The sequence below is a fragment of the Polyodon spathula genome, chromosome 2, assembly GCF_017654505.1.
Source record: "Polyodon spathula isolate WHYD16114869_AA chromosome 2, ASM1765450v1, whole genome shotgun sequence".
In the NCBI taxonomy this organism is placed as follows: domain Eukaryota; kingdom Metazoa; phylum Chordata; class Actinopteri; order Acipenseriformes; family Polyodontidae; genus Polyodon; species Polyodon spathula.
This window is the reverse complement of record NC_054535.1, coordinates 108,068,154-108,090,831: the sequence shown is the minus strand read 5'-3', so window position 1 is coordinate 108,090,831 and position 22,678 is coordinate 108,068,154. Positions and strand designations below refer to the sequence as shown.

At 46.8% G+C, this 22,678-nt stretch overlaps 2 protein-coding genes and 2 non-coding genes across 6 annotated transcripts; 1 reads left to right on the top strand and 3 right to left on the bottom strand.

Moving 5' to 3' along the window:
* Positions 1-412: 412 nt before the first annotated feature.
* On the bottom strand, positions 413-13,328 carry LOC121307058 (nucleolar protein 56-like). The gene is made up of 12 exons (XM_041239155.1): positions 13,231-13,328; positions 11,672-11,761; positions 10,465-10,579; positions 9,750-9,917; positions 8,549-8,747; positions 7,428-7,615; positions 6,733-6,884; positions 5,930-6,030; positions 5,145-5,293; positions 4,523-4,644; positions 2,414-2,566; positions 413-1,583 (listed from the first exon to the last, which is right to left on the bottom strand). Exons 1-12 carry the CDS (start codon positions 13,231-13,233, stop codon positions 1,353-1,355), a joined length of 1,671 nt encoding a protein of 556 aa, XP_041095089.1. The 5' UTR covers positions 13,234-13,328; the 3' UTR covers positions 413-1,352.
* On the bottom strand, positions 2,189-2,258 carry LOC121307519. Its single transcript, XR_005948354.1, has one exon. It is a non-coding gene; the product is annotated as a small nucleolar RNA SNORD57 (small nucleolar RNA).
* On the bottom strand, positions 4,403-4,472 carry LOC121307528. The gene has a single exon (XR_005948357.1). It is a non-coding gene; the product is annotated as a small nucleolar RNA SNORD57 (small nucleolar RNA).
* Positions 13,329-13,800: 472 nt separating the features above from the next.
* On the top strand, positions 13,801-21,868 carry si:ch211-214j8.12 (uncharacterized protein LOC100000539 homolog). Of its 3 annotated transcripts, none has more exons than XM_041239143.1 (4): positions 13,801-13,932; positions 16,257-16,437; positions 17,496-17,662; positions 19,733-21,868. In XM_041239143.1, the coding sequence occupies exons 2-4, from the start codon at positions 16,290-16,292 to the stop codon at positions 21,026-21,028; spliced, it is 1,611 nt and encodes a 536-aa protein (XP_041095077.1). In that variant the 5' UTR covers positions 13,801-13,932; positions 16,257-16,289; the 3' UTR covers positions 21,029-21,868. The 3 variants fall into 3 exon arrangements, with proteins under 3 accessions (XP_041095077.1, XP_041095067.1, XP_041095058.1); XM_041239133.1 differs by having other exon boundaries at positions 13,836-13,932; positions 16,229-16,437; XM_041239124.1 differs by lacking the exon at positions 13,801-13,932 and having other exon boundaries at positions 14,826-16,437.
* The last annotated feature ends 810 nt before the right edge of the window (positions 21,869-22,678 follow it).

Below are 22,678 nucleotides of genomic sequence, written 5' to 3'. Positions count from 1 at the left end.
TTCAAAAGCACTGATCAGGAAAGATGGAGTACAGCTGCAGAGCACAGCTTTGATTGTCATCCACACCTGCTGTCTTGGGTTTACTTTCCCTATTCCAAGTACCTTAGGAGACACAGGTACTGACAGGCATCACTTTTATTGTATTGTTCTGTGCATACTAGAAAAGCAGCACTCTGCATCAGCTCAATATTAAAGCCGTCAGAGGTATATTACAAGCAACCTTGTATCAGCTCAGAGGGAAGGACCAAAAACCTGATTGCAACTCCATCCGAGTAGACCAAATAATGAGAAACTAAAAGCTAAAGATTAAAAACCAAAAGCAGCTTGACACTTCTGACTTTACAGTGCACCTGAACCATGCAAAAAAAAAAAAAACTGTAAGCAATCATCTTTAAATAAATGCACATACCAATCATGAAAATGTATTTTATTTAGAGAACTTCCAAACAGGTTTAGACCATGTTAAAACCCAAGCAACTTCCAGGATAGAACACCTGGTCACAAATGTTGCATACATTTTAATTTCTTTATTTAAAAACCTAAGATGGTCTAAGTGAACTAACCATTAAGTGTACACTGCCTGTGCGGTTATGCTCGATGCATTTTGATTTTACAATGCTACCTGCTACTGGTGCACGTCACTATACTTCTATACAATCCAACTAGGATAGCAGCTACCGCCCCCCATACAGAGACAAATAAGCTGTCTTGCACTGAAATGAAGGAACATCCATCAATATGCAAGTCAAATGATCTTTGTTTCCAGGTCAAAGGTTTAATACAGGATTTATACACTGGATTACAAGGTTTCAAAGACCACACATCTTTCTACTTTTGTATTAGTTTAAGCTATAAAAAAAAAGAACCCCAATGGATGTCACATTTGACATTAGTCATTACAGCATTGTTTTCTTAATATTCCATTTTATGACAGTACTCGTTGCACAACATGCAATTGCTCAGGTAAAAAAATAAAAGGCCTGTTTGCCCTTAAGTCTTGCTTTTTCTTATATAAAAAACAAAAACCACCTGTATACTTCATTGATTTAATAAGGCATAAGGATAAATTAAAAAGGCACAAGCTGACACGAAAGTGCTTGCTATAGTCTTCCGAGTCAGCACACCGCTAATTACAAGCTCAGTTCTAAGCGAGCCATTACATATTTTTGCAGCAAGGATTCTTAAAATGATAGAAGAAAGCAGGATGGTTGCTCATACCTTTGCAACTCTAATCCGCTCTCCTAAAAAGCAAGACCACAAGGGAGGTATAACAGGAATTAAGCTACCATTAATAAAATAAGGCAAAACTATACAGTAACCAGAAGACCCAAAGTACTGCAATGCCAGGGTGTTTATCCCTCCTCCTCTGCTTTGGCTTTCCTCTTTTTCTTCTTCTTCTCTGTCTGCAGAGTGTCCAGCGCTGCAGGCATCTCTTCCTCCTCCTCCAGTGCTGCCGCTTCACTCGGACGCTTTTTCTTTTTCTTTGGCAGGGGGGTCGTTGTCTCCTCCACTCCGTTCTCTGCAGACTCCTCTTCCACCTGCTCATGTTTCTTTTTCTTCTTCCCCTCGATCGCTCCACTCTCCTGACAACACAGCAGACACGTTTCAAAAACAGTGCAACTGCATTATAAAATTCAGAGAACACCTTGCGAGACAGGCAAACTACAAAAGTTTTCCTATGAAAGGGTTTCAAAAACTAGTTTTGAAATGCAACAGATCCGTGGTCTCCAAGTTGCAGAGACAGTTTCATGTCCATTCATAATGGGGGGAAAAACCATTCCCTAGAGGGCAGCTTAACCCTCACAAGCCCCTGCAAAGCTGTAGAGAGTGCTGGGCTCCGACAGAGATTACTGCCTCATGCTCCACAACAATTACAAAGTAGTGGCCAATATCCTAGAATGCTAGATAGTCCAATATCCTAGCACATGCTAAAAAGTACCTTGTCCCCATTGGCTTTTACCCTTTCCTACAGTTTGATTTCTAAGGAATCTGACTTCTAATGGGTTTGATAGTCAATAGTTTAAAAGAGAATGAAATCCAATAAAAATAATATCTTTCAGCTCGCAATAAGCTACTGCAGGTGATCGCTGCCATCTTTAAAAGCACAGCATTTTACAATGCACGGCACCAGGCAGTTACAGTTCAGTCTGTTGAGTAAAAGCTATTTCAAGCTCTCAATTCTCCTGCAGGATCAGACTCATTAAATCAGTAGTTTACCCTCCACAGACTGTCAAGTGCTAGATATTGCATCATTTCCAGAAGGAGAAGAGAAAACAGGAGCGAGATTTTTGGAAACACAGCAGGCCTACATTTCCACATCTAAAAGGTGATTAAATTGGGACCTTGGCAGTCGACAGTTCAGAAATGCTTTCTAGAGCCCTGCTCTCTCGGGGTAGTACTGGGACTCACGCACCTGGCCATTGCTCTTCGCTTTCTTCAGTTCCGGCTCTTCGTCTTCCTCGTCTTCACCAGTGGCAAGAGCATCCTGCTTTCTCTTCTCTTTCTTTCTCCTCTTCTTCTCCTTCTTTTCCAGCTTCCGTTTGATCTCAGTAGCCACCTCTGTCGCCTGCAATACACCAACCAGGCCATCACCATTGAGGTCAACACACCAACACACCACTGGCAACATTGCAGAACCTTCCAAGAAGTCTGCGGGTTCAGGGTTAAATGCAGCTGGCCACAGAAAGTGCCACAAGTCACTCTGCATTTACAAGGTGTTTAATGAACGAAGCTGAAGGTTAATACAAGCTTGTGAATAGGAAGACCACCCCCCCACCCCCCATTTGTCCTGTCATACTGAGGTTGTATATAGACAATGAAAATCAGTGAACTCAAAATGGTGAAAAGGCCAGATAGCGCGGCGGGAGAGAGGTGGACGGGTGATGAGGGGAGGGATTTTTGTGTGTCGCTGTGCCGTAGGGTGGTGTTGAGTTGTGTTAGATGTCACCTCATCGGACGCTCCCAGTATGCGGACCTTTAGATAATTTTGATTAAACTACAGTTCCGGGGGTTCGGAATTATTCGTCAACTAAAGTCGGCTCGAAAAACATCCACGCAGGAGTCTTCTGGTACGTAAGTATCTAGGACCACCCCCGCGCAAGACAGGGTCCTCGCACTGCTAAAAAGGTCCTTCTTCTTCCCTCTTCTCCCGCTCTACCCACCCCCTCAATCTTTCCCCTTCATCTCCCATCACCCCACCCCAATTCCCTTATCCTTCAACAAAAACCTTTAAAACTCTTCTTAAAGATCAATAATGCTCACCCCCCACCACTTTATGTCCTCATCACCCCCTTCCCTTATTGGGATCCTCAAGAAATCAAACAACGCAACTCGTAATTAACATCTAATCTAAATAAAGTTAGCGGATCTTATAATCTATCGTCACCGCCCTCCCCCTAAATAATCCAAAGCACTAAATCCCAAATCTTAAATACTAAATCCAACTACATACTAAACAAAAGAAAAACCACTTCCTTCCTTCCCCTCCCCCCACTTTTGTCAACTATACTCGACTCTACTATACGCGTGAAAAAAACTATAAATATAAATCACTCATCACTGAAAAAACTATCTTAATCTATCTTTAAAACAACTTCCGTCGCCATCTAAAAAGAACGCTCAAACTAACCGCCCCAAACTCTAAAAAACCTTGTCATAGTGTACGTCGCTTTAATTCTCGCATCCCCGTCGATGGAAAGGTGAGATTTTTAACCACTAACCACTATATACATGAAGAAATAAAAAATTAATAACACTAAAATTGAAACCCTGGAAACCGTCAGAACTTTGTCAAGCTTATACGAAAGATCTCACAGTCGAGAGCACCATCATCTCATTACCCTGAGTGCGTGAGACCGGTAACGAGCGGCGAACGAAGACACAAGCCGATGAAGCAAAGGAGCAGGAGTGACGTCAGCACGTTAATATCTCTCTAGGACGAAAACTAAGAGAAAGACAGAGGAGACAGAAAACGGTCAAAGAAACAGGTCTGAGGCAAACTAACGATCATCGGTGGAGACAGCACATCGTTTGTGGTTGGTCCGGTAGTGGTAACTCACAGTTGTGAAGGTATAGTGTGAGTAAGACCGTTTGTAACGTCTTGGAAGGTATCAAAATCTTCTTCAGAACGACCCAAGTCCCAATTTACGTCAAGACCGGTGTCTTTCACGGAGTGGTTAACCAGTGACCGTAAAATGTTCCACACACACTAATACTCTGCAAAGTCTATATCACAGATTCTTACACTATCAGAGACAATATCTGTAAACAATCTACGAATACAAAATACATATCGACAAAAATTAAAATGATTAAAAATTATGTCCAGGAAAGCAAACAAAATATTTGAATATGAAAAGGCCGTTCCTTCCCCACCTCCTCTTATTCCAGAGGAAGCTCAGCTGTGTCAGCCTCATTAAATCAGTTTGGAACCTCCACGTGTTCAGTCAGGGAAGAGAGTTGCATCATCCACAGCAAGGGCAGCCCCTCCAGACTCAGCCAGCCGCCAGGGCCCTGGACCTACCTCCACCACTGCCTCCTTCATTACATCAATGTTCTTGCGGGGCGCCTCTCCGGTCTCGTAGAAGGACAGCCGCTCCTCCACCTGGTCACGCAGCTTATCCCCGTACACGCACGTCGGCACCTCTGAAACACACACCGGCTAGTGCAGTCAGATGCAGCACTCACTTGATTTCTTAAAGCAGCAGCAGCTTCTCAGCCACCAGTGGGAACTGAATAGTTACTGCAATCGTACCTTGCAGGTTTTAAGCCAGGTCTCTGGAACCCAAATAAAGACCTGCCTTTGGGCGTGGAAACTTGCATCTGGTTTCAAAGACCCCGATTAAACACCAATCCCGAGCTACCTAATGTTACCCTTAAAGCAGACCAAGAGGAGTGCTAATCACTCTGGAAAACCTACTGCAAGGAAGAGAAAATAAAATCCACCCACATTTCTAAGAAATTCAAACAGATAACTATTCAGATTTGTTCATGCAGGCTTTGCTCAGTTAAAAGTTTATCAACATTCACCAACAGGTGAAATGCTGTTGACGAAAAATAACAGCATCACTGCTAAAGCCTGCACCTTCCAGCTACAGTGGGATGTCCCGCATACACCCAGAGACAGGATCCCCAGCGTGACTCACCTGAGAAGCAGTCTATCCTGGAGGCGATTGAGCACTTGTTGGCCAGGTACCGGGAGATGCGGCCTTTGTTCTTGGCCGCGGCTCGGCCTATGAACGTGGAATGGAAGATCAGGCCATACTTGGGGGTATTTCCTTTGGTCTTCAGGGCTCTGGAAACAAACAGGACAGTGCACCTGGTCGGAACAAGAGCTTCACAAGAGCAGCAGCTCCCCACAACCAGGAGGGAACTGCTTGAAACGGCACTTCAGTCTAGACATTAATGAAACACCCTAATGCTGCAGCACATGAAGATTAAGGGAGGAGGAGGATCCATGTTGAACCTAGTCACTAGATCATGGTCTGCTACAATTCAAGCAAGTAAATACAGTTTGAGCTGCAAACTGTGTAATAACCAGAAGATTTTATGGCTAACAAGTTAACTTAAATTGGACCAGAAGAGGATATTTAAGTGGAAAGGGGATTGGGGGTGCAGTATAGCAAATCCATTGAAGGACTAGGACCATTTCAAACAAGTCCATTACAGCCCTCGTATAGAAACAAGGTAAACACAGATTGACAGTTGTAATGAAGTGTGAGACAGCTGGCCTCCTACCCTGCAGTGATCCCGTCCCTCACACCCCCTGCGTTACACTCTCAGTGCTGGCAGCGGCTGCTCAGAATCTGGGGCCGAGGGGATAGATCACTCCCGCACCACCGTGGCACACAGAGGTAGCCACGGCAGCAGCGCGTCACTTCCTAGGGTCACCCAGCAAGCTGCCATCACCACAGCCACCCTGCAGCAGTACCTGAACAGGGCCTTCTCTGCACCCAGGATCTGCACCGTCGATGCCGGGTACTTCGCCAGGTTAGTCAGGCTGCCTGCGTGGGAGATGAGCCGAGCACCAACCTGCCAGGAAACAGCGAGAGTGAGCACCAAGACACACACAAAAACTAAAACCCAGCATGCAGCCTGCGCTTCAGGACAGCTGACTAAGTTGTGAAAAACTAGTTTTGTTAATGCAGCTGCCTATCGATTTGTCCAGCTTGGTAATCGCTACAGCAGGCAAGTTTGCAAAAGAACGGTTCTGTTTCAGAGAGATTTCACATCAGTACCGAGAGACTGTCAGTCACGGTGAATCAGAGGATTGACAGATTTTTTTTGGTAATGCATCACTTGTGTCCCTCGTCCCTTCCCTTGGTTCGCAATCAGGTTATTAATACTTGAACAGGAGCCAGTTAGACAAACAAATCAGCATGTAGTAATATTTACTCCAAGGTATTTGCTGCATGTTATATAAACAAAGCTTGAGAAGCGTACACAGAATAACACTTTGGAAGCTCCTGAAGCAAAAAAAAAAAAAAACACCCATCAGGAAGCCAACGTCTACTCTGCGACATTTCTCAGCTGTTTTCTGCTAGACCGGGGTGTCCAATTACTGTCTTGGAGGGCCATTCCACTCCAGGTTTAACAGGTAAAATGAGACCATGAACTATTTCAGCGTTTGGATGGAGGTTTAAAATTGGTTCAGTTACACGATTTAAAAGCAGGGTTGGAGCAGAGTATGGGAGTGAAAGAGCCCTGCCCTAGACAGTAACAACAGTGACGTACCACTTCCCCAATGAGAGAGGCCAGGTTGGGGGCCACCTGGCTCATCTTGGAGCGGAGATACTCCTGCAGCTCCTTCCGATACTCTGCCAGAGAGATCACTCGGGTGGAGAAGCTCTCTATGTTGATCAGGTCAATAGGTGAGATGTCCATGCCTGTGGGGTGGGGAAAGCGCACACACAGCCTGGTTACAAACAGGATCTTACACTAGACAGAACTTTCCATACATTAAACTAGAGGGGTCACATCAGTAACGACAGACTGTCATTCATGGGAATCAGTGGATTGACAGATTTTGGTAATGCATCATTTGTATCCCCCTGGTTTGCAGCACACAAAAGACCAAGACTAGAATGAACAACATTTTAAGGGACCGATTAACTCAACTGCACAGTCGAAGGCAGAAGCCACAATGTCAGCCTAAAATGCAAGGACCAGTTTGAAACCTTTGCCCTGCACAGAGTCCTAGGTTGTAGAACTATTTTCATTTAAGTACATCAGAAAATGGTTTGTGGAGTCAGACAAACCTAACACAGCTATTGGGCTGTAAACATGATCGAACAGGGGTCAGATTGCACTAACCCCTGCCTCCTGATCATTTACACATACTTCATTGAGGTTTGATTGAAACCCCAGACTGGGTGGAGGGACAGCGTGGGTTTCTAGCCATGGCTGAGGAGTTCAAGGGCAGTACTGACCCATGGAGCTCCGGGATGCCTCCAGAATGGACTGGGCCTTGGCGCTGTCCATGACCACCTCCTCCAGCCCTTCCAGGCTCTCCTCCGACAGCTCCTTGCGGTTCCCAATTAGCTTCGCCAAGCGGCAGTAAGTGTAGTTCTCACTCGCTATCTTGATCAGCTCTGGGAAGTGGTATCCGTACCACTCTCTAAACCATTGAAAAACACACATTAATAAACAAAAAGCAGGACACTTCAGGGATGGCAATAAGACTCCTGTTGCATAGCAGTTTGATCCACTCCTGGGACGCACCGCAGCTTGTTACCAACACACTGGGGCTGGTGCAACAGGGGTCTTACTTCCATTCCTGTGCTTGTTAGGACAGTGAAGCCAGAGGTCCCAACACAGAGCAGCACTAGCTTGCTGGTGACAGCTGTGGTTTCAGGAATCTGTGAAGTCCTGATAAACCTCATCCAGACAAGCCTGTCTCCCCCTCAGCACCCAGAGGACAGGAAGAGCCCTACCCAAGTGGGTGTGACAGGGAGTTACTATGCCTCCTTTTTTTATACAGTCAGCGCTGGAATGGCACTGCCTGTGGTAAGCACTGGGAGGGGGGATACATACAACACAGTTACAGGAGCCTTACCAAAGCCTTGGTTTGTAATGTGTGTCTACAGTCCAACTAAGTCAAGTTTAAAATCTACATTTTCCTGAAGTTTTCCAGGTGCAGATGATTGGTAGTAATACTCTGAAACTTGACTGGAACAATGCAAACCTATATAGCCAACTAAAAACAAATTTGAGGAAGGAGAGAAGATTCAGATCTATCCATCTTTACATAAAAAAAATAAATTTATATATAAAAAGACATGAATATATAAACGCTCAACATTAAGCATTTCAACAGGCAGGCTAATAGACATGCATTCTGACTACAGGCTCATGACAAGATCACCGTAGCAGTTTCCTCATTAACCCAGCTTCCCTGGCCTGTGTTTATTTCACACGCCTCTTACATATGATACTGTGGCATCATCCCGACTGCTCGTCCCTTCTGGATTGGAGCCATGGCACTACAAGGGCTGACCCATAAACAGCAGCGAGCGATTGATTGACTGTGCCCCACCCCCCTGGTGCAGACCTGACTCGCATGGCAAAGGTGTTGATGTCTTTGTCCAGCTGGTCCAACAGGGCGATGGACTGGATAATCATGTTGTCGTTTCGGTTGACGTTGAACTTCACTTTGGCGCGAGAGTAGCTGTGACCCAAACCCAGCTGAGCCTTGGAGGCAGACTGAGCCGTGAGTCCCTTCACCAGGGCGTGGAAGTGCAGGCGGATACCTGGGAGAGCAAGCCAAGCGTGAGGCAGAAAAGCATTCACTACCGAAAGAGAAATACTAAACAGCACGCTATTTTACTATACATTTAACCAGAACAGCACTGCTTTATTAGGATCATGCACTGACAGATTTTATTTCAGTTTGTTTTTCTTTATTTGCATATAGAGATGTAAAACACTGCAATTGAATACTTGATGTGAAAATGAATGTAAAACATGAAATAGATGCAAAACATAGAAATAGGACTAAACACTCAAATCAATACCAGCATTTAATGAAATTGTGCACCACAGTAAGTGGTATACAGTTTACACAAAAGGATCAAACACCATTTGAGGTAAATGAACAGCTGTATGCATGGCACAGCTGCAACACACTGCTGTCCACCCATAGCAGAGGCCCCCATCCTGCTCCACTGCCCAAGCGTTCAGTTTGACATGTGTTGACATCACTGTTTTAATCAGTGGATTGACAGATTATTGAAACATCATGACACATGGGCAGGGTTCTCAGGAACTATTTACAGGCCAGCGATGGAACAGCCTCAAATGTTTAGCCTGGTTCCAGTAATTTAACCATTTCCTGTCTAGTTTGTCTGAAATCTTTACAACTGGTTTCACAAAACCCTATTACAGGGATAGAAATAAGATTCCCATTGCATAGCATTCCTGGTTTTACTAGGAGTTTAATAACAGAACCCTAAGCTTGTTACCAATACACTGTGGTTAGTCAAGCTCATAGTAAAACCTTGGGCAAAACTGCTATGCAATACAAGTTATTTTCAACCCTGTATTAGCAACAAGCTTGGACTACCTATTGTTTACTTAGGCAAGTAAGTCTGAGATTAAGGATTAAATCAGGGTCAGGCGTTAATCCTATTGTAACCAACTCTGGAAAAGACGTCCTTTATAAAGAATCTGCTTAAACATGAAACTGCATATCAAGCAGGCAGAAATGCACCAGAATTGCAGTCTCTTCCTTGTCCCATCCTCCTTCCCCTCACCTCTCAGTATCTCCGCCACCACCCCCCCGGTCTGACAGGTCACTCCCAGCTCCTCCTGCGCTGCCGCACCGATCCTGCCGTCCGCCACGCCCAGAACCACCTTCCGCTTCTTACCAGAAGGGGGCAGGCTGGTCTCCAGTAGCAGCTTCAAGTCTGCGTGGAAAACACCTGCAAGAAGAAAGAGCTCAGCGAGGCAGGCAGGGTCTAGACAGGACAAGAGCAGCAGAACGCAAACTGGAACGTGCTGGTCAATTGCACAAATGTTCAGTTTAACACATGCAGACATTGTGTCAGTGGATTGACAGATTATTGAAAACATCACTACATGAGCAAAGTTTTATACCCTCAGAGTCATTCACAACAGCCATAACTTTGCTCTTTACAGCAAGGCATAAACTTTTTTTTTTTTTTAAATACCAAGCACTACTAAGGCTGGTTTCACAGACCCCGATCAGCAGAAATCCTGGACAGCCTAATGTTACACAAGGCAACGCAGACCAACATTACTGCCAAGCAGGATCTTTAAACCCAGCTGATCTAGTTTTACATCATGGATGTACACATGGGTACTCTGTCAATAAGCCAAACAGTAATAGATAAGCCATGAGCAAAGCACACTGCGAAATTAAGACATTTCTATGACAAATCACTGGTATAAAGTCTTACTGCCTCGTGGCATTTCTATGTTAGACTACCACTACAGGCTCTCGCTCACCTTCAGAGATGGCATTGATGTTCTCCAGGGCTGCCTGGGCGGATTTGAATGGCGAGAAAGCCACCAGCTGCACGATGTTGTTGAATTTGCCAACATTTAAAACACTTGCCTCCACCTGGACGGAGAAAACAGACAGAGCCAGTTTTTAATGATTACGGGCAATGCAGCCAAGTATAAACCATACCCTACAGACTGAGGATGCACCAACCCAGCCACGGCTTCCATTGCTTCACTCTCCAGAAGTTAGCTCGGTCTCCTGTTCCTGTCCCAGACTCCCAGCAACAAGACCAGAGCGCCTCATCCAGGAGCGAGACCCGAGTGCCTCATCCAGGAACTGCACTCAGAACCCGGAGTGAACAGCCAACTACCCAATCAGGTAGGATAACAACTTGTGAAACGTATATCATATTTTTTTTTTTTAATTACTTTTAGAAATAAATTTTGGTTTTACAAGTATGTATGTACCGGTTTACACAACAGTGTTCAGTGGAACTGTGTCTGTGTTTACAGCACAGCTCCTGGATGCAGGCACAGTCAGCTGGCAGACGCGTACGCTCCTCCATAAAGTACAATGCAGCCCTCATACCGGAAGTGGTGTTATATTTTATTTTTAGGTAGTGTTAGAAACAATTTCAGTTGTGTGTATACATACCCGTTTACATTTATAGACCTGTTTCTTTTGAAAAGTTTATTTTTTCACCGTTTGTAGTGGTGCTGTATATGCACTCATTTTGAAAATAAAGCCTTTTATGCTTAATTTTCCATTTAAATAGTGTTTGTGATGCAAATATTAGATACGATGTTCATGAATAAAACTTGAGTTGTATCACAGTATTTTTTATTTTCATAACGAAGCAGTTTAAAAATGTACGGTTCTGGAGTTAAGTTTGGTATTCTGGACAAACCTTGATCTTACTGTGTAGCTGGGCTGGTGAGGGGCTTTTGGGCCAGCTTATTCAGGGATGTAAATGTAACTCCTACTGCTTAGCAGATTCCTCCATCCCAGGTCTTACAACGAGCTTGACTGGCCACAGTACAGGCAACAAGCTTAGGCGTGTCTTAAAGCATAATAAAATCTGGAAATGGATCAAACCCTACTCTTAAAAGTAGGGTTAACAAAGGATTGAATATTTAAACTATTATTACTAACTCTTTATCCCACAAGTGCACATTAAACGTTTCCTATAGAAACAGAGCAGAGCCTTACCTGAGGAAGCAGCATGCCAATCTCCTCAGCTTCCTTAACTACAAAGAGAGCGTATCCAGCCGCATGCTCGAACAGGACGTATAAGAGAACCTGGGGAGGCAAGAGGAGACAGGCTCACATTAACACACACACCACAAAAACACACGCCAAACTCAGGGTTAGAAACCTCAAACTAGCCCTGCCTTTCCAAACAACCAATTAACCTTCAACTGAACACCTCATGAAAGAGAAGAATCAAACAGAATTATTTTGAAGGTTAAGTATATTACTTCAATAATTGAATAGCCATCCCTCCAACACACTGTTCCCCCTTCTCTTATAGCTGTGTGGACTCTACTAGTCAAGCTGCAGGGGTCTGATCTGAAACAGAGAGCTGGGTACACCAACACTGGAAGTTTCTAGCTCTGAAACTGCTGCAACAGCAATCAAGAAACCCAGCACTGAAGAACAGTTTCAGCTTGCTGCCATTGTAATGCACTTTCCACTGTATTTAATGTATCATGCAGTATGCATTTCTCTGTATTTGAAGTCTTATGGATTTTCTTGTGCTTACTGCATCTCGTAAAGCACTTTGTGATGGTGGTCCACTATGAAAGGTGCTATATAAAATAGATACAGAACTCGATTCGCACTGTGCTCTGCAGAACGAGGATCGCTATACGGTTCTGCAAGAGGAAAGGGTTCAAAGAAAACACGTAGCAAGTAGAGCTGTGTCGTCGAACGTGATGTCATTTCCGTGACCAAATCCTGGTTTGCATGCAGTCCGAGTCCAACAGCCCACGTGCGATGGTAAAAACTTTGCAGAACACGTGTGGATTTAACTATTTAAGAACGCTATGCAAGTAGACGACTCATTAAACAATACACAAGTCTCCGACCACAATCAAATCAAACTTTCGAATCGAAAATTTTTGTCATATCTAATAATTTAAAATATGTTTCAAAGCAGCAGCGAGCAAGACATTGTCCACATTTCTAGCACAACGCCATGAAAAAAGCCACCGCGCGTCCATGTGCCCCTATGGCAGGGAACACGAGAACCCTACCACGTGGTCATGCTGCAAAAACAAATTCCCTCAGAAATCAAGCAAATAAAACAAACCCACAAGCTTTAAAGCAGTCGGATTTGCGAGGATTGAACACGATTCACAGCATCTGTAAAATCAGACAGGCGAGCCCCCTCCCCCACTCACACAGCAGGTCCTGTGAAAACCAACACGTGGATTTATTTGCACCCAGGACTTGAGAAAAGCAGTTATATTTACACCATCGTCTTAACCACGCACGCAACTATCTTACATGTACGGGTTGACATTTAGCGCTGGCGAAACAGCTCGATAAGCGCCTGCGACGGGTTTATTTAAGGAGCGGAAACTTTCGCGTCTTATTCATGCGGCCTATCCGCTCGACAGCAGCAGGCGCTCATCGACTTCAGGAAGGCTTTTCAAAACAGATTCGCAGCATTCAGAGCACTGCGCTGCAGGCGAAGAAGACTCTTCACTTTACCGATGCGTGGTGTTATACACCCGCTCCTATCCGCTGTATTAATGATCGCTCACCATGCTTGCCTTGCCGTGCCGTGCCGTGCCGTGCCGTGCCGCTCCGCTCGCGCTGTACTGCCCCACAACCACGCGCGCGCCTCCTCTTCACCCAGCCCAGCCGCGTCCTCCTCCCGAACTCTCGCGAGAGATCACACTGCGGGGGGGGGGGGGACGCGCCGTCTACTGGAATTACAAAGCACTGCAGCCCACTTCTTACAATGCAAACACATTCTCAATGATATAACTATAACACGCATGCATGTACTAATCTACACCCACAACCCAGACCAGACCTGCATTGTTTAAAGACACTGTGCATTACACATTGATTCATGAAGAATCAAAGCTTAGGGGCGGACGCGCATAGATGCGTAGGACAGACAGACAGACAGACATATGGACACAGCCTGAGAGACATGGCTGTAATGCTGTTGTTTTAGTTTCCTCAGTTCTAATAGATTTAAGCCCAGGTTACTTTAATGTAAAGCAGAGAATAGGATGATGTGAACACTAGTTAATATTAACAGTGTTAAAAACATCGCGATGTAACCCTTTCAGTCTGAGGTAGTGTATGAATATATCGTGTAAAGGGGTTGTCCTGTTCTCAAGTATACTCATTCTCATTCAGCACTGAAAGGGTTAAGAAGGGGTGACCAGGGTGTGGCGCTGTTCCAGGACACGGAAGCGTGCTCCAGAACTCAAGGTACTGCTGCAGAACAGGTAGGGAAGCAACGCAAAATCACTGTTTTATATATATATATATATATATATATATATATATATATATATATATATATATATATATATATATATATATATGATCTGCTTTAATGTGATTTCCCAACACGATCCATGGAGTCAGCGCAGACGCCGCTATCGGTAACAGTTGGCTATGTAATGTTGATGCAGAGTCCCTGTCGAATAATACAAATGCGTAAAGTTGAAAAGCTTGTATTCGTTGTTACCACGTCCCATTTTGCCGGTCAGTAATGTGCAGCGGAGAGGGGCAATCCCCGGACCGGACTGTGAGAGGCGTGTAGGGCTCTGTTTCACTCAGCACTGTCAACGCTAGACCTGCAGTGACAGACTTTCACAGGCGCTTCCTACGAGCTGATAGCAGGCCTGGGCTACAAAGTATGATTTCATATTTGTGAATTTCAGTTTATTGTTTATTATTTATAAATGTACAATTTACCGTCACTGAAAACAACCCCAGAATATATGTACTGATAAGGGTCTGAGTTTTTCAGTAAACTCATCAACACAAAGAAGATTAAATATTACCTTTAAATCATAAGCCTAAAATATGGATTAGTTAAATGCCTACCTATTTAGCATCCTCTTTTACGAGGATGCTAATTTGAATTTTTTTCTCCAGTCGTTGCAAATGACGGCTGGAGGTGACGATTGCCTATTTAGGTATTTAAATAGGACTACTACCACTACTGTATGTTTTCGAATTTAAGACGCAGCACAAATTTCCCACCATCAATTTGAAGAACAGATAATAACATATTTACAAAGTTACAACCTCATTTACGCATGTGGAGGCGGTTTGCAACCCACTGCTACAGAGCATTAAAGTTACGTGCTGCTTCTCAATACGGGGGTCTGTCTGATCAGCTACGTTTTACATGAAAAATATTTTGCTAATGTTGACATAAATCATATAGTTTTATTAAAAAGTGTTATTATTATGACATACCGTTAAATTAATCAATACCAGGATAATAATAGACTGTGTGTTTTTGTTTGATCTATTATTGTCATTTAATAACAGTGGTTAACTTTACCTTACTACCCTGTTTACAAAGGGCGCGAAGGTCAGGTTACATTTCTAAACTCCGGGAACTGTATATCGCTACGTGGAAATGAAGGCAGACTCGCAGCAGAAAGAGCACTTCTCAGTTTAGTCCACTAGTCCACTCTGTATCTGGAAGAAGCAGTAACAGCTAGAGCTTGATAAAGTAGTGTTGCTGTGGCAGAGTGTCACAGCCTGCAGTAAAGATGAACCACTGTGGGCCATGGCTATGCCAAAATAATCTCACGCTGCACATTGAAGCAGTGAGGTGTGGCAGGAATGACATTTTTGAAGCAAAAAATAAGCGTTTGTCAAGGAGTGATTTCAACCACACAAAAATATAACATTATAACTAAAAATGGTGTTTTTTAAATTATATATTGCAACGTTGACAGTCTGCGAGGTAAACGTCACCCACCTCCCTGCTGCAGGGAATGGTTAATGGAGGGTCAGCCTATCAGGAAAGAGGACACTGAATAAGGGGGCTATGGAACACTGTAAAAGGTCTGTTTGGGGCTGGCGGGCTGACATCAGGAGCGGTGGGATTAGGGGCGCTATGAAAGCAGCTGCACGCCCTCACCATGAGGAGAGCGTTGATAGTAAATGAAGAGATTGGTTATCTCTGTGTACAGCACACAGTTGTTTTGCGTGGTCGAGGCCTACAGCGACCAAGTGCATTGAGAAGCCTGTAACCAGTTCATTGCAGCCTCTTCTGTTATCAGTTTAAAAGGCACTGCCAGCTGCTACAGCACGTTCGGTTGGCACCCAGCAATTGTACAATAAATAAACCGGGAACTGGAAACGGCAACATCGTCTCTCTGGTCTCCTTCAGCAGTGAAACGTTACAATATATTTATTTTTTGTTAAAAACACATTTCATAACATCTTAAAATACAGCCATTTGTTAAAGAATAAAAAAAAAAAACATTGAACAGTACGATCAATCTCCTGTACATAAAAATAAATTAAACCTTCATTTACTTACACCTAGACAGATACAAATGTCACATATTTAAACAAAAACAAGCTTTGCGTATCTAAAATATAACTAATGTGGCGTTTTGGTCCTGTATCTTGATTCCATTTCCAGCGAACCCTCCCTTTAATTTCAGAGTTTTGTGCATATATCTACTTCTTTTCACAGTCTACCAATTTCCTGTGGTGCTGGATTAGGCTGGTTTTACTGTAATATGACATGAGTTATGCTTGTGTTAGCCAGCTCAGTGTCCTGTGCGTCTTTCAGTGGACGGTAGAGCCGTGGGTATCAGGTGGCACAATGCCGAAGAGGAGAGCCGTGGAGAGCCTGGTGAGTCTGTGTCTTAGCAGCGTGGCCGACAACATGAAGGAGTGGGCTAGAGACTACGCTGACAACTACCTGGACCAGTACAGCTTCCTCTACATCATGGGCCCCTTCAACCAGCTCCGTAAGGTCCCCCGCACGCCGCTCTGTGTGTGGTCCGAGTAGGGATTCATATTGTAGTGTTTGTCCTTTTCCCTGAACTAAGCAGCACCGTACCCCCTGCTCGTCAGGCTGGGATTCAGGACTGGAAGTTTCAGCAGTATTATAGGAAAGTCCTGTTTTAGTCAGAAGGGGATAGTGTAAAACAACAGTAACATTTACTGGTCACTTTTTAAAGTTGGTTATCTGTTAATAATCAGCTACTAACATATTATCCTCTGTCTCGCTCCCCCTTCTCCTTCTCTGCCTGTCTCCCCTCTGCATCTTTCCCGCTCCCTCACCTTTCCTTCTTTCTGCTCCCCTCTCCCCTTTCTCTTTCTTACTCCCCCCTCACTGACCCTCTCTCTCTCTCCTCCCTCTCCCCCTTCTCTTTCTTACTTCCCCTCTCACTTGCTTCCTCTCCCCTGCTCTCACTTCCCGTCTCATGGACCCTCTCTCTCCCCTCCCTCTCACCCTTATCTTTCTCACTCCCTTCTCACTTCCTCCTCTCCCCCTGCTCTCTTGCTTCCCCTCTCTCTCCCCCTTCCTCTCCCCCTGCTCTCACTCCCCCTCTCGCTGACCCTCTCCCCCTTCCTCTCCCTCTGCTCTCTCGTTCCCTCTCTCACTCCCCCTCTCTCTCCTCTCCCTCTCCCCCTGCTCTTTCTCACTCCCTCTCTCACTCCCTTCTCACTGCCCCCTCTCTCTCTGCTCTCCCTCTCGCTGACCCTCTCCCCCTTCTTCTCCCTCTGCTCTCACTTCCCCCTCTCACTGACCCTCTCTCTTCCCTCCTTCTCCCCTTCTCTTTCTCACTTCCCCTCTCTCTCCCTTCCCTCTACCCCTTCTCTTTCTCACTTCCCCTCTCTGTCCCCTTCCTCTCCCCCTGCTCTCACTCCCCCTCTCGCTGACCCTCTCCCCCTCCTCTCACTCTGCTCTCTCGCTCCCTCTCTCACTCCCCCTCTCTCTCCTCTCCCTCTCCCCCTGCTCTTTCTCACTCCCTCTCTCACTCCCCTCTCACTGCCCCTCTCTCTCTGCTCTCCCTCTCAGCGGGGAGTCTGGTACAGGAGTTGCTGCGGTTGCTGTCAGAGTCTCATCGTGTGAGCCGCGCGTACCTGCACCTGCTGCTGGTGCCTCACCTGAGTGCGCTCAGTCTGTCCGGCTGCTCCAGCATCGTCAGCAATGCCGTGGCCCAGCTCGTCGGGGCCCGGTGCCAGGTAAGGACCCCTGTGCCACAGGGCTCCCCCACACTCACATAGTGATCAAACCTAAAAAAGATATCAAAGCACTGGTTAGCTTGCTTTTAATTATGCAGAAGCTGTACATAAAACAATATGCAGTTATTGTTTAAACTGATTTTTGCAGAATTAAACCGTGCTTTAAAGATACCATTTTTTTATCGCCTGCACTGTTTTGTCATTCATTTCAACACTACTGTAAAATCCTCTATCTCTCTGACCCTGTTTCTCCCCGTCTCTGTCTATCTCTCTGTCACCCTGTCTCCTTGTCTCCCTGTCTCTGTCTCTCGTCTTGTCTCTATGACCCTGTCTCTGTCCCTGTCTCAGAGCCTCACCTCCCTGTGTCTGTGGAACTGTCTCTCTCCCTATCTCTGTCTCTGTCCTTGTCTCTATGTCCCTGACCCTGTCTTAGAGCCTCACCTGCCTGTGTCTGTGGGACTGTCTCTCTCCCTGTCTCTGTCTCTCTCCTTGTCTCTGTGACCGTGACCCTGTCTCTGTCCCTGTCTCAGAGCCTCACCTCCCTGTGTCTGTGGGACTGTCTCTCTCCCTGTCTCTGTCTCTCTCCTTGTCTCTGTGACCCTGACCCTGTCTCTGTCCCTGTCTCAGAGCCTCACCTCCCTGTGTCTGTGGGACTGTCTCTCTCCCTGTCTCTGTCTCTCTCCCTGTCTCTGTGTCCCTGACCCTGTCTCTGTCCCTGTCTCAGAGCCTCACCTCCCTGTGTCTGTGGGACTGTCTCTCTCCCTGTCTCTGTCTCTCTCCTTGTCTCTGTGACCCTGACCCTGTCTCTGTCCCTGTCTCAGAGCCTCACCTCCCTGTGTCTGTGGGACTGTCTCTCTCCCTGTCTCTGTCTCTCTCCTTGTCTCTGTGACCCTGACCCTGTCTCTGTCCCTGTCTCAGAGCCTCACCGCCCTGTGTCTGTGGGACTGTCTCTCTCCCTGTCTCTGTCTCTCTCCTTGTCTCTGTGACCCTGACCCTGTCTCTGTCCCTGTCTCAGAGCCTCACCTCCCTGTGTCTGTGGGACTGTCTCTCTCCCTGTCTCTGTCTCTCTCCTTGTCTCTGTGACCCTGACCCTGTCTCTGTCCCTGTCTCAGAGCCTCACCTCCCTGTGCCTCTCTCCTTGGGACTGTCTCTCTCCCTGTCTCTGTCTCTCTCCTGTCTCTTGTCTCTGTGACCCTGACCCTGTCTCTGTCCCTGTCTCAGAGCCTCACCTCCCTGTGCCTGCGGGACTGTCTCTCTCCCTGTCTCTGTCTCTCTCCTTGTCTCTGTGTCCCTGACCCTGTCTCTGTCCCTGTCTCAGAGCCTCACCTCCCTGTGCCTGCGGGACTGTCTCTCTCCCTGTCTCTGTCTCTCTCCTTGTCTCTGTGACCCTGACCCTGTCTCTGTCCCTGTCTCAGAGCCTCACCTCCCTGTGTCTGTGGGACTGTCTCTCTCCCTGTCTCTGTCTCTCTCCTTGTCTCTGTGACCCTGACCCTGTCTCTGTCCCTGTCTCAGAGCCTCACCTCCCTGTGTCTGTGGGACTGTCTCTCTCCCTGTCTCTGTCTCTCTCCTTGTCTCTGTGACCCTGACCCTGTCTCTGTCCCTGTCTCAGAGCCTCACCGCCCTGTGCCTGCGGGACTGTCTCTCTCCCTGTCTCTGTCTCTCTCCTTGTCTCTGTGTCCCTGACCCTGTCTCTGTCCCTGTCTCAGAGCCTCACCTCCCTGTGCCTGCGGGACTGTCTCTCTCCCTGTCTCTGTCTCTCTCCTTGTCTCTGTGACCCTGACCCTGTCTCTGTCCCTGTCTCAGAGCCTCACCGCCCTGTGCCTGCGGGACTGTCTCTCTCCCTGTCTCTGTCTCTCTCCTTGTCTCTGTGTCCCTGACCCTGTCTCTGTCCCTGTCTCAGAGCCTCACCGCCCTGTGCCTGCGGGACTGTCTCTCTCCCTGTCTCTGTCTCTCTCCCTGTCTCTCTCTCCCTGTCTCTGTCTCTCTCCCTGTCCCTCTGTCTCTCTCCCTGTCTCACCGCCCTGTCTCCCTGTCTCTGTGTCCCTGACCCTGTCTCTGTCCCTGTCTCAGAGCCTCACCGCCCTGTGCCTGCGGGATTGTAAGCGGGTGCAGCCGGGTGTGCTGGTGGACCTGGTGGAGTTGCTGCCGGGGCTGCGCAGTCTCGACCTCTCGGGGTCTCAGTGCAACACACAGGTCCTGTCTGCTGTGGGCTCCTCCTGCCCTGCCCTCCGCGAGCTCCACGTCTCCAGCTGCAGGGCTGTGACCTCTAGGGGGCTGCTGCACCTGGCCTTTGACCCCACACGGGGGCGCTCCACCCATTCTCAGCTCCGCAGGCTGGCTGCCTCTAACATTGACCCCAGAGGTGGGGTGGACAGCGTGGGGCCAGCCGCCTTCCTCCTGCTGGCTTTACCCCACCTGGAGCACCTGGATCACAGCGGCCTGGTGGAGGCCTGCTCCCTGATCTCCCGGCTTCACTTCCACACGATCGACTGCTTCGCAACAAACGAAGGCTTCCCCTCTCTGAGCGAGCTGGTCCACAGCAGAGCAGGCGAAGGAGTGGACAGTGAGGCCAGCCCGGTCTGCTTGAACCTGAGGCAGATGTCTGAGGTGGAAGCCGAGCTGCTGGGGACCCTGACGCCTGTGTGCAGAGAGGTGGTGGAGGCGTCTGTGCTCTGCGGAGAGGAGCTGGGATCTGATTGGGGTCTGTCACTGTGGAAGACCCTGACCCACCTCACTGTCCAGTCCACGGGGGTGCACAGCCGGCCCCTGAGGGACCTCCTACTCGCCCTGGAGGTCCTGGGGCCCAGCCTGCGCCTGCTAACCATCCAGGACTTCTCTCTGGATGACTCTCTGGATCTGATTCTGAGCTTGTGTCCGAACTTAAGGGTCCTCCACTGCCACCTCCAGCCCCCTGCCACCGCCCTGCACGAGGGCCACGAGGCTCAAGACTCTACCTTGGCCGTGGAGCTCCGACTACTGCACTTCAAGGACTTCTTTCTGGGGTTCCCTCCCTGCTCCCCCGGGCTCTCCGCGCAGACCTGCGCTGGCCTCCAGGGGGCCCTGGCCTCGCTGCTAGCTGGCGCCCCCCAGGTAGAGAGGGTCTCCCTGCACGGCCTGCCCTTCTCCCTGGACAGGGTGCTCTGCAAGGCCCTGGAGGGACCCGGGGCCCCCCTGTGCCGCCTGCAGCACCTCAGCCTGGCACACAGCAGCGTCTCTATGAGCACCGTCCTGGGGCTGATGGACCAGGGGAACCAGCTGAGCAGACTGGACCTGAGTGGCTGCCAGGAGATCTACCGCAGAGACTTCGACCGGCTGGAGAGCTTGGCCAGGGAGAGGGGCTACGACCTGCAGATCACCTGGAGCTGAGGCCCCAAGGCTGGGGGGCAGCAGTCAGTTAAAGATGAAGGGTTAAGAGCCAGTGTTTTGGTCTGTTTTTGGTGTTTATCGCTTCGGGTCTGGAAAGCAAAGTGTTATTGTGGTTAGATCTGAGGACTGGGAGCCAGGAGGCAGTGTGGTCTAGTGGTTATCTAACTTGAATAAAGCATAGCTGAAGTAAAGAAAGTATATCAGAAGAGGTGTTTAATCTTTAGGTGTGCTGTTTTCAGTACTGCAAGCTGTGTGTTATCCCTGTGGTTACATGAAACCAAAAAGGGGGTTCCTGCCAAGCAAATGCAGAGCACCTGTATGGGATTTCTCTACTTTGTTTTTTAGAGATCACTTGACTTGCTAAATAAAAACGAACTGATCTGAGTCTTACAGACTGCTCAGAAGATCATGTGGTACTTTACTATATTCAAGGGTTGGCCGATTTAAATCAAGTCGATTAAAATCACTGATTTAAATCATTGGATTTATAAAAAATCATTGATTTAAATCATTGTTTCATTTACTACCTATTTTATATAGTTTCTCAAGGAAAATACATGAAAGGTATGTTTTAAAAACCTTTTATTAACACGAACATCTTAAACCCTTACTGTCTATAAACTAAAACTCTTAGGGCTATCTTCTGATCACAGAGCAAATGTGAGTACGTAAAAAAAAAAAAAAAAAATACTGCACTGAAATGGTATTCTGAAGACATGTCTTGCCCCGTTATAGAGCATTATAGAGATTATAACATCTGTTACAGAAAGACAGTGATTCTTGGTGGTAAATCTCCCTCCCGACTTGTGAGAGCACTAAGTAACAGGAACAGAATACTCTGGACTCCTTGGCCTGACACTTCGTTCTGAGGGTTAAAAGGCAGTCAGTCAAGTAGAAAAGAGACAGAGCTTCGGTACACTAACTCATTGACTCAGAGGGCAAATGATGTGTCAGCCACGAGTGACGAGTGAGCGACGGCGTAAATGGGGTCGAAGCAAAGTATCTGTTCCTTCGTTTGATTTAAAAGCATTTTAAACTGTAAAGACTGTGAGAGACCCTTTGAGGAATAAAAACCTTTGTGAGTGTTTTGTTTTGTTTGTCTGTAATTGTCTTGTGTTATATATTACTAGACGGCTAAACATGATTCCAGAGCTGTGCCCAGAGGCCAGCACACACCCAGGACAGCACTGCACTGTATCACAATAAACTGGATTAGCACCAGTAGCACTAATTCACGCAGCAGACGTGTGTATGTGTTTTGTGTGGGTGTATAATAAAAACAGGACTATTACTTGCGTATTATAATTTAAGTAACACACACTGCTGTATTACTTAACATTATTATTGCTTACTGTTTGTTTCCTCGTCAGGCACTGGACAAACAATAAAACAAACCTTTGCACCTGGATTACAATGGTCTGTTTGTTCTTAAACAAATGAAACTAGGTTTATTTAGTGGTGCAATCAGGAGCTTTAATAACTGAACACACTATAAAAAGCAAAGTAGTCCTAAGTAACAACGGCATGTGTTGGATTGACACAGAAAGAGGAAATCAAAGAAAGAAAAGAAAAGTGACTGGGATGAGTGAGGGGGATTTTTCTCTGGCGTACTCCATCGCTAAATTCTTGTAGTTCACATATTGTAGTTCA

Coding starts and splice junctions, on each gene's coding strand:
- LOC121307058 (XM_041239155.1), bottom strand. Junction 7,616..8,548: donor ACCTTTGCCATGCGAGTCAG/GTCTGCACCAGG, acceptor TCAATGGTTTAG/AGAGTGGTACGGATACCACT. Junction 5,294..5,929: donor GCAGAGAAGGCCCTGTTCAG/GTACTGCTGCAG, acceptor GTTTGTTTCCAG/AGCCCTGAAGACCAAAGGAA.
- si:ch211-214j8.12 (XM_041239124.1), top strand. CDS start 16,209: ATGAGTTATGCTTGTGTTAGCCAGCTCAGTGTCCTGTGCGTCTTTCAG. Junction 16,438..17,495: donor GGGCCCCTTCAACCAGCTCC/GTAAGGTCCCCC, acceptor TCTCCCTCTCAG/CGGGGAGTCTGGTACAGGAG. Junction 17,663..19,732: donor TCGTCGGGGCCCGGTGCCAG/GTAAGGACCCCT, acceptor TCCCTGTCTCAG/AGCCTCACCGCCCTGTGCCT.